This window comes from Clarias gariepinus, chromosome 2, assembly GCF_024256425.1.
Source record: "Clarias gariepinus isolate MV-2021 ecotype Netherlands chromosome 2, CGAR_prim_01v2, whole genome shotgun sequence".
Taxonomy (NCBI): Eukaryota; Metazoa; Chordata; class Actinopteri; order Siluriformes; family Clariidae; genus Clarias; species Clarias gariepinus.
Genome location: NC_071101.1, coordinates 25,093,679 through 25,105,000, shown reverse-complemented (window position 1 = coordinate 25,105,000; position 11,322 = coordinate 25,093,679). Strand labels below are relative to the sequence as shown.

The following is an 11,322-nucleotide window of genomic DNA, read 5'->3' as shown; positions in this document are numbered from 1 at the left end:
TTCATTTGTAACTAGCTAAAATGGATGCCCCACCACTGAGGGTGTACCTGGTGCCGAAGCAACTCATGGAAGAACATAAACAGAAGCATTTGGATATCTGCAAACAAAAATTGGACTGATTCTCTGGAAGGTGAATGTTTTTTAAAGAGAATCATTACTGAATGAGACATGGATTCATCACTTCGAACCTAAGAGTAAACAACAGAGTCTGGAATTGAAACATCCTCAATTTTTCGCTGATCAAGAAAAAGTTCAGCTGGAAAAATGTTTGCTTACATTTTTATGGGATTTTCAAGGGCTAGTATTGGAACATTTATCAGGAGAAAGGTTCAACAATCAACAGTGCTCGTTACACTGAGATGTTTATTGAAGAGCTAAAGCCTAAACTTTGGATTATACACAGAGGACTGCTATCCAAGGGTGTTGTGATCTTACATGACAATGCATGTCTGCACACTTCTGCCCACGCTGTCAACACTCTGTAAAAACTTTGTTGGGACACTGAGAATGTCTGCACCAGTTGTCTGGTTTTTAAATGGCTCTTACCACTCTTTTCTTTACTTGTGTTCACCCTGGGGTCCATTGTGCTGAACCTGTAATAACACTGCACGCTTATATTAATCGTGCATGTCCAAAAAGTCCCAATCACTCTTTGTCATCACCACCCTGGCCTCTGCTTCTCTTTCCCTCCTACTGCAAGGTTTTGTGTCATTCAAAACTGACAAGCATCTCATGCTGTTTTTAAGTTTCATCCTTGTGAGAAAACGATGACGAGATACCACAGCGCACGGTATCGGAACACGGCATGACATAAGTGCGTATGCGCTAATCATTCTTCCTCATCTCTGCTTCATAATGGAACTCGACTGAGACACTAACCCTCACAACAGCTCTAGTTTATCTGTTTACTGTAATGCTGGCGTATCGATCGCCTCCTTTCAGATAAGCTGAGTGATTTACAAAAAAGAACAACTGCGGAGATGCTGCTGGAATATTACGCCCCAGGGAGGAGAATTCCATCTTGTTAGCATTACATTAATGGGCTAATTCCAGCGCGAGGCTCCGTTAATGTCCCTCTGCTACACTGCGGCTCAGAGTGGAGGGCTGGGCAGCAGGGGAGGAAATGGGGGTCGGATGTCTGGAGCAGGAAGGTCATTACGTTGGCCTGAGTAACGGGGCAAGGGAAGAACATGCAATAACCCGGACGTTAAGCCACATGTTTATTGTTTGCTTCTACGAGATGGGGATGTAAAAGTAAAAGATGTGAAACCGCCACTCTTGTATACCCTGCTGCAGTGATTTTCTTGTTAGTAAAATTTTATTTCCAGCCATTTTGTGAGAAGTTTTGCTAAACAGCGTTCTGTCAAGCGCATTTTGTTGATTGTCAGAGCAACACGCTAAATAGATCCATGCATGTACACTTATGGAATACAGATGGAAATGGAAAAATGTTTTCTATTTACTTTTTTTTCCTTGTCATTTAAAAATAATCAGCTATTATTGCTTCTCTGTTTGATTGTTACTTATAACTGAAATTGATATATCGTACTTTTTAAATTGACGCCTGCAACAGAACTTCGAGATGATGATGATGATGATGGTAGCCCGACTCTGCTTGTCTGTAAGAGAGCCTCTTGTATGCTTTGATGCTGTAGAGAGTGCTAGATCCCCTGAGACAAGAAAAGAAAGTGTGTAGATTAAGCTGTAAAGTGTTTTTTTTTTTTTGTCCCTCTCTCTCTCTCTCTCTCTCGTTGACTCGTACCTCTCCCCCTGAGGGATAAAGAGTGCGGGGCTGGACTTGGAGGTGTGTCGAGATGAGTTCGCAGAGCCTCAGAGCACATCCTCTGATCTCCCAGTAGGGGTCAGTGAAGAGGAGAAAGGGTGAATGTGAGAGAGCTGGGCTCGAGACCAGGCTGCTGTCAGCACACAAGTCCGAGAACAGAGGCCGGAGTATGATTAAGTCACAGCTATCCCAGCGACGCATGCACAGAGCGAGGCGGGGGGGGGGAGTCACTTTTAAACGGATTTTACAAATGACTTTAAGGAAATCAGTTTTTCTAAATAGACTTGGGACATTCTAAACTTTTCCCAAGGACCCACAGGTCTTTGAAAAGGTTCGGAAATGGAGAGCACTTTGCCCCTGCTTTAAGTGTGGCCCACTTTGTGCTCCAGCATCCTGTGCTGTCTCACTTTCCGAGTGCTGTTTGGTAGCACGGCGACGCGGGGCTGCTTGTCACCTCACCTCTGTGTCACACGATGACTGAATGTACCCGGTGAAAGCTTCCACCGAGCGTGGTTTCATTTCAGGATGCCATTATGCCGAACACGCGCAAGTGTGTGTACGCATGCCGCGCGGTGCGTGACAGAGCACCCGAGACTTATGCCCCAGCTTATGCCCGGCCATTTGCGGAACACCAGGAGGAATGGATGTCTTGGAAGCAGTCACGATATCGGAAAAGATCAGTGGCAGAATCAAATTAAATGTCATTTGGATTGCAGTGAAAGAAAGGATTGTTTGACAAGTGCTAGGCAAAGGATTTGCTCTTCACCTTTTCTTTTTTGGCTCTTGCTTTTCCTTTCCCCTCAAAGCCCCCCTTCTTTTTTTTCCTCCACTTCCTTTCCAAAAGCAGGTATTGCAGTCAGGCTGAGTACTTGTTCAGATTTCTGTGTTTTGCGTATGTCAAGCCTGAGTGGACATATAGGAGAAAGGGGGAGATTATATCGAGAGATTGGGAAATGTGAGCTTCTGGCCTAGGTCAGGCTATTTCCTGGTTGATAACCCAGTTACAAGGGGGTGCAGAAAAGGATCTTTACATGTTGCTGCTGCTTATCCACCACATTCAGATCTCTGGTTTTGGGTGCTCCTTCTCCCAGCGACGAGCCCCCGTGTTCCCATGCAGCTTTAGTTTCCAAACCTGTACAGTTTCCTAAAAGATGATTTTTAGGGTGACCGGGATGTTTACAAATGATACCCACTTACATGTCCTCCCAGGAGGTTTCCCATCTTTTGTGTTATCTTCCTGTCCTCCCTGGGATACCCAGGTTTCAGAATGGGTTAAAGAGGTTTATCTAAACTCAAAGGTCAGTTTAGTGACCCACTAACTAAGGGCCACCCAGGCTGACGAGTATGCCCTGTGGGCGTGAGGTACGTGTGAGGGAGAGGGTGCAAAGGTGTGGCTGAGGGAGAGGTGCTTCTTACCTTAAGCAGGCCTTTACTGCTTGTCATGGTGGGCTAATCAGAGGGTAGGTCTGCTTGGGTGTCTGAGGTTAAGCTGGTTAGAGTAGGTGAGGAGATTACAGTGCTTGTTATCTGCATCTCTTGGTATTGTATTCTTTATCCCTTCCTCTTTATCTCCTTTGCAATCTCTCTCTCTCTCTCTTTCTCTCTCTCACTCACCAGAGCCCCCCCCCCCCTTCCTTCCTCTCCTATACGCTATGCTCCGTCAGTGTAGGGTACCTTTGGAACATAATCCTATGTCTACAAGATAAGGCTTCATTATGGCCAGATTAACAATGCGGCTGTTGTTTTTGGGGGCAGCCTACAGTCTGGTAGCAGAATGGGCACCGAGCACCGTAGGCCAGTGAACATTTTCAGGAGCGGCAGTCTGTCAGGGAACCTCAGAGCCAGGAATGCTGCCTTCAAGAACGAGTGGCACATGTGGCGCACCGCTGCATACTCCCCGAGTAACACGAGAACAAGTACAATGGCACTTTACCAAATTGCTCATCAAAATCTTTGACGCGAGCTGTCATCATCAGGCAGAGGGGGCTCGAGATTCCATACGCAGGCATGGTGTTAGGTGTCATGCTAATCACTCTCAGTTAGCCGAGAGCAAGCTGAAAAAGCAACCGGGTTACAGCTTCCTGTCGCTGACAGTCGTGTGACAATTAAAATCATTTTTAGCAGGACAGTGACAGCTATAACTATTTTACAATGGGTCGTCTAGCCTGAGCCGGTCACGTTTATCAATTTCTACCACAAGAAACATTTCAGGATCCCAGGAACTTCAAGAGTACTTGTATTAGAGGAACTAGGGCAAGACATCATTAGCATTGAACTTGCTGTATTACCTGATCGTTGATAGGTCAAACATAAGCTTGAGCAAATAATGCCAGTGTATGGGGGCGTCAGACATCAATCTGTGCATTTGGGTTTTCGGATATCTCAGATAGAACCTGATTTACCGTTAGGTTAAATTTAAACACTAACGGAATATTGGATTGAGAACGCAAAAATGTAGAAATCAATTTTCATATTTTTACTATATCTTGGTCATAGAAACAGCCATAAAATACATATGATCATACACATCTGTGCTATTTCTTTGCCTATGTGACATTCATGTTTGTATATGATTAAAATAAAATAAAATTCAAATTAGAATATAGCCTAAGGGAAAAAAAAATGTATATGTAACTCTGTTGCATAATCCTCAACCCATAGGGACAGTACCATTCACCAGTTTGGATTTATTTTTTACATTCTAGAACAATACATACTTTTTTTAAAAAACATATACAGCATTAGGTATTGACGTAACAACAACAGTCAGTTGTTGACGTGACAAGACACGACGGTCAGCTCTTCTGGAATAGTTCTTGCAGGAAGAACACTATTGTCAAGTGCATTTGAAAAACCCATCGAGCATCATGATGAAACTGGCCCTCATAAAGACCTTCCCAGAAAAGCAGGACCAAAACTTACCTCTGCTGCAGAGGAAAAGTAAATTTAGAGTTACCAGCCTTAAAAATCACCAATTAACAGCACCTCAGATTAGAGCCGTTATGAAGGCTTTACAGAGCATCTCACAAGTTATAGACACATGTCAAAATCATCTTTTCAAAGGAGATTATTGCATATTTTGGATGCCTTCAGCATTGTTTTACAGTATGTAAAAAGAAATTAAAATCAGGAAAGACCATGGTGTTAGAAGGTGTGTTCAAACTTTTCACCTATAGTGTATATTTATTAAAACAAAGTAATGTGCAAAAAAAGGCTAACAGTGCTTTGGGTTTTAAGGGCTACGGGTTCCACTGACTTGAAGGAGCTAAAAGTTTAATACTGAGTTTTGTGAGTTTGCATGTGATTTCACACAGCCGCTCTAATATTAGCTGAGTGAAAATGGTGAAGGAAAACATGACTTGTGTATTATTTCAGCTTATTTTTCTTCCAAGCGGTGTTTTGCCTGCATGATTAAATGTCAGAAAATCTTGAAACGTTTTCTCCACCTTCGTCATTTTGCATAATCATTATTTATGCCTCAGTGTTGGGTATGTAAGCCAGGAAGTTGTCCAGCAACTGTGGTGTTCCTGAAAAAATGTTGTAGAACCTTGATTGGATTGCAGCTGTAGAGGACAAATTAACCGATCTCAGCACTAACCCGGCAGGGATGACCACTGCAACCGTAGAAGTAGCTGAGTAACACCACACCCAGTAAAATATGCAATAGGTTTTGTTCGTTCTGCGTTGTTGCTTAGCAGTAGGGCTTGCATTGCATTGTAATTTCTTAAAAATAAAGATATTTTAGAGTGACTTGGTTGTATGAACTGTACTGGAGTAGAACATGTAGAAGGTCACAATTTATTGTATACATATTTAAATATTTCTCCTGTCCTTTGCCCCCTATGTCCCTGAATGCTCTGATTTGGTGTATGGTGGGGGGTTGAGCCTAGCACTGGGGGGTTGTTGTGGGATTTGGCCAGTCGACAGCTGTTTTGCCCTTTAATAAGATTAGTGTAAAGAAATTAGTCGTGTGTTCTTTAATCTGCTGTTTAACCATGTGAGCCACCTGAGGGCTGCCCCGTCCTGCCCAATCCTTCTGCATTCCTCCCCACAAATGATCCTATAGGCATCAGATAACCTGCTCATCAGGAACTCCGTAAACATGCACCTAGATCAGGTTCGCCATGCATTTTGCATGGGATTTAGTACGTCAGCCTACTTAAGTCAAACCAAATTAGCGCTATGAAATTGCCATCTTTGTATATGTATTATTAAAAGTATGTGTGTATGTATATGTGTATATATATATATATATATATATATATATATAAGCCTATCCATAACCATATGTTTGTTTGCCACATGATTACAAATTTGTTAAATTGCGAAAGTCCATTTTATTTTAGCTTTCTGTCAGTGCCAGGCAAACTGCTTAAACAGTTAAAACAGCAATAGAGTTTAAGCTTTCAGTTCAGTGTTTATATTTGGTGAACCCTAACACACTGAAGCCTATCATTCAATCCTAGTCTGGTCATTCAACACCGCTGTGCCTTCAAAAATCTGCCTAAAATCAATATGGATACCTTAAATACCATCACAAGTGCTAAAAAGATCTTTACCTGAAGTAACCCACTCTAAACTTAAAATGTGCTATTGTCTTTAAACATATGCCAGTTATACCTTACAGGTGCACGCACTGATTTTGTTTGATCAGGTTGAAAATGTTCTCAATTTTTTTTGGAACCGAAGTGGATTTGAGACAGAGTTCCACAATCAGGGCTCTTTTTTCCACTGGAAAATCAGTGAGGCAGAGGCAATGCTGGTCGGCTGCCCAGAGTGCACAGTTCGGAGGGGATCTCATGTTTCTCTCCCCCGTTTACCGAACAGAGCCTGCAGTATCACTCCACTCACCCATAACCATCCCTCCCTCCCTTCGTCTCTCCCTGTGGCTCTGTTTCACTCCTCAATAGATAGCTTTCTATCAGTGCAAAAGAAACACTACACTGTTCGTGCTCTTGCGAATCAATGTTCCATGTGCTCACCGAGCGAGTGATTTTTAAACATTGTACATCAAATTGAACCGGACCTCACTCGGCACCTTGTCCGGAAGGTTTATTGTTGGTTTGTCGGAGGTGAAAACGCGCCGATTAATAACTCCGCGTAAAATAGGTGCCCCCGATTTTTATAAGGAGCAGCAATCAAGCGGTTGAAAAAGAAAGAGAAAAAAAACGCAAAGCTTGGAGTGATATGTGGAACACTTGGACTTTTTCCCAGAGCTCCTTCTCATCGCAGTCCCATGCTGCACGCCCGACGCTTTTACGCTGCTATGTCAATACTGACACCGCTATCTCACAGATCTGTCCGTCGGCGGTTTAAATATACGCTCCTGCTTTCGTCCGCACGGTGGAAGATATCGACAGGCCGAGACGTCCACGGGTCGACGTTATTTTTATTTCGTACGCCAATATAGTTTGGCTGAAAACGCCGAACAGATGGCGACGGTTGCGGTAGATATCAAAATGTTTACGGCTGGGAATAAACACAGCTTACTTTAAACCAGGAAAGTCGGATTCCTTTAGTCCACACCACAGATAGGGCCCCGCCACTCTGCTTTGGGTTAAAATATACAGTTGTCAGAAAATATTAACTGATGAAAGGAGGGAGTGGATTGGGTGGAGGGTCTGCCAGAGTCAGAGTGGTGTGACTGGTCACTTATCAGCAGCATTAATCTGCTCTCAGGCTGGTGTGCAGCAGACAAAATACAGCGAGCTGATTGACTGCTGACTGGCCTGCAGGCGCTGATGGCTTGTTTCTTATCTCTTTGTTGGGAAAGAAAAAAAGAATAGAAAGGGAAGACTGGACAAACAGTGATGGAGTGATTTGGAGGGATAGCGGTGGAAATAGGGAGTGAGAGAGAAGAGGAATTGGTGGACAGATTGAGCAGTCTGGTTCCTCTAGTCTTGTTAAGCGGGTTAGAGTGAGAGCATGTTGACCTTTTCTTGAAAAAGAGTGTAGGGGGAGGGTATGGGGGTGATGTTCTTGCATCGATGCTTAGAAATTAATTTTTGTTCTTTTAGGCTGCTCAAATCATATGTTTCCACCCTGTGCTTATAGTGACATTATTATTATTATTATATTTTTTTTTTATCATCATCCCTACCGTCTTACAAACTCGTTTGATCGGCAGCTTGTGACGTGAAAAGTAGAACCTGCCCCTATCGTCTTGCCCTACTCCTGTTAACATGCTTATCTGTAATGTGAAAGCAAATCACAAGGTGTGTTTGGCTTTTCTAACCCGAATCTGGTGTATGTTTCAGGTCCCTGTATGCCGCGGTGAATGTGTATTACCTGGCCTGCTCCCGCTGCTACAGCAACTGCTTTTACGTTTTCTACAGCAACAAAATCGCCCCCCTCATGGACCTCCTCCTTCACCAACTAACGGTTAGACCCTTAACACACGACACACTTCCCAGCTACACTTTCTTTTTGTTTTTTTGCCATTAAGGGCTGTTGATTGCTGAATACGTTGGCTGTTACTTTATGTTGGGTTTATTTCATGCTGTGATCAGTGAATTGAAAAAAGAAATCTGTTTTTACTCCTTGTCCTTAAACAAACCTCCATCAGACTGAAACCAGAGCCAAAAAAGGAACTCTGTCACATACATCACACGTCTAGTTTACATGAGTCACAGAATCATCAAGAATTCTGGGAAAGCATTTTTGCTAGATTCCTTTTGCTTTCTGAAAGTTTATTATTTTGTATCATGCCCAATAGAAAAAAAAATGCTCCCACTGGTAGCCAGAGGTAAGATAATAGCCATATACGACGTACACGCAGTATACATGTGGCTATGTAGCAGAAATAAGTAATTAAGAGAAATTTAAAGATGCAACACAAGCAGTGTCAGCTCATACACAGTGACATGCCCCTCAGAGTCTAAACTTTAGCTGTAAATGCACATAAAGACACAAGCCTGGACCGTGTGTGTGTAATTCTAAACAAATAACATTTGTCAGATCCTTGCGCCAGGCTTAGTGTGGTCTGGAAGTTCCAGTTTGGAGAAGTCATATTTCCTGTGGGCGTAGTTAGACATGAGGTCCGTCTCGAAGCATTTGTTTACATGTGAATTAACCCGGCAGCTATTCAGACCACTCGCGTAGTGATTCTGTCCGTCTGGCGGATTTTCATGATTTTGGAATTTGCAGCAGTCAAAGAGGATTTTTTTTTTTTATTAACGGCTGGATTTTGCATTCTGGTTTGCTACAGAAAAGGCAACTCAAAAAAAGAAAAGGTGATACAGACAATTTTTTTTTTTTTGGAGCAACAAAAATGCTGCATTTTTCCTAAAGAACTTAAAGGTGTCAGTATATTTACTATATATATATAGTACCAATATATACAATATACCATGGAACATAAATATTGTTCTGTGGTTAACCTTATACATGGATATTAAAAGAGAGTGTGTGTGTGTGGTGCCGGGCAGCCATGGCGTCTCTCCCCTTCCCCTCCTGTAATTAGATTTGTTAAGAATGTAGCAGGCTTTGGCTGCTTTGTCAGTCTTCTTATTCGTCCCTCAGTTAAAGCTGACATCTGACCATTGGCTGTACTAGTGCTGTGTATTACTTCCTCCCACAGAACGAGTGGCCCATGCCCAATCACACACCCTCTCGCCAAGCACTTATCTGATGATCAGACATCCGAGTTCTTTATTTAATGATGTCGTCCAAGCTTTGGAAAAGTGTTTAGCAGAAATGATGGAAAGATACAGGCTATAGAGAGCCTATAGTACATAAACATTATATATATATTGTAATTACTTTTTAACGGAATGAGAATCATAACTCCAGCCAGAAGGTTCAAAAACATTTAAATCAAAGCTACTCGTTAGTATCTGTTAAGTCCAGCAATCTGCACTCCGCTGTCAGGCCTGCGTGCTGGTTACATGATGCCGCTAGCAGCACCCTGCCAGACTTCTTGTATGCCCCTTACTGGCACGCCACCAGTGACAGTGTCACTCCGAGTTTAACCGTCAGTTTATAGCCCGGAGCTGATGAATAATAAATAAGACGCGTGTTGTTATTTATGTCTCAGAGGATCAAGATTACAACCAAAGACTAATGGTATGTGCCTGAAAACAAAGAGGAAGGGATCGTTTTTATTTGCACCCCCCCGTGACTTAATTGGACAGGCTTTAAAATGCACACTGAGGTTTAAATGTCCTCGTCTATTGTGCCGTTGATATTGAGACTCCAGAAGCTGATGCTGAATGAGCTCAGATAGATATCACTGCCAAGATTAGAGGTAAAGGCAAGCTTTGCTTCAGTGCGTTAGACCTACAGTCAAGATAAACGGCTAGGTTTTCAAAACTCACATCATGCAATTTGAAGTAGCTGATCCAAAAACCTTATTCACTGATGTTAGAATTAAGGTTGTTGTTTAGATTAATAACATCTAGTTGTTAATGTTCCATGGTAAGTTAAAAATTATTTCTCCAGCTGAGTGTAAAGTAATATCTATATATCTAAATATGCATTTTGTGAAACTATTTCAGCCCAGTAAACCCTTTATTTCCCAGTAGCTCCTATACTTATTCTTAAATAAATCCTCTTAAACAATCACACTGTCTTGTCTTATCACCTTCTTGTTCCCTTGCTGCTTCTTTCACTTATTATTTTTTTTATCTTCCTTATTCTGTTTGTCATATTTTTAGCTCTATGTTCCTGATGAAGATAAGTCCATCTTTGGCCGCACTGTAAACAAGCAGATCTTTGATGGTTTGACCACGGGCCTGCTTCAGACCATTGCTACTATTGTGGATCTCCTGGAACCTTCTGGACTGGATGATGGAAAGAGTTCTTCCTGGATCTGCTCTCCAGATATCAAGAAAAAGTCGATCGAAAGCTTTACCAGCCGTGCACAAGACCTCATCAGGTCAGTCTGTGTTTTAGTTATTCTTATATAAATAAGGGACTGTGTTCTGCCATTTATTTCTTGTTGTGAATGTCACCTCTGGTTTTCGGCCAGATAGGCATTCTTGCAGCACAATATCTGCTCTTTGCAGCAAGTGGTACCCAGTCGACTGCTTCTCGTCCCTTTTTTTTTTTTTTTTTTGTCTGAAGCATGAAGATGAGTTGTCTTTTAACCTCTACATACTTTCTCACATATTCATGTTTAGTGTGACATAGCTTGTGTCTGTAAGGGGATTTCAGCTCAGTAAATTGTAGTGGTAAAATATGAGCACTAGAAAGGATTCTTCTCTACAGGGAAAGCTCACTTGGAGATAAACCAGAAGTTTAGCTTTTCCTGTATCTGGTACAGTCACAGGCATGGGACCAGATTTCAAGAAGCTGCTCTTGAAGCCCTGTCCATGCCCATTATTTGACATCATGCATGAGGGACAACTGCGCAGTCTATACTGTGTTCAGCCTGGTTGGGTGTCAACTTTCTCGTCTGGTCACAGTTTACCCTCTTTCTTACAAACTACATATTATCAACCTTAAGACCTTGTCTGCTCCAGCCAACAGAAGCTACAGCCAAGATCTGTTTCTGGAACTAGACGACTTCCAGTTGAACTTGATCTGAGAGCAAAAGGGCA

At 42.4% G+C, this 11,322-nt stretch overlaps 1 protein-coding gene across 1 annotated transcript in view; it reads left to right on the top strand.

Annotated features, from left to right (window-relative positions):
- The window catches only part of scaper (S-phase cyclin A-associated protein in the ER), a 96,942-nt gene that overhangs the window by 67,263 nt on the left and 18,357 nt on the right, over positions 1-11,322 (top strand). The window contains exons 24-25 of the mRNA XM_053489479.1: positions 8,041-8,164; positions 10,438-10,658. Of these exons, the coding sequence (XP_053345454.1) occupies positions 8,041-8,164; positions 10,438-10,658 (345 nt within the window). The remainder of the gene's footprint in view (positions 1-8,040; positions 8,165-10,437; positions 10,659-11,322) is intronic.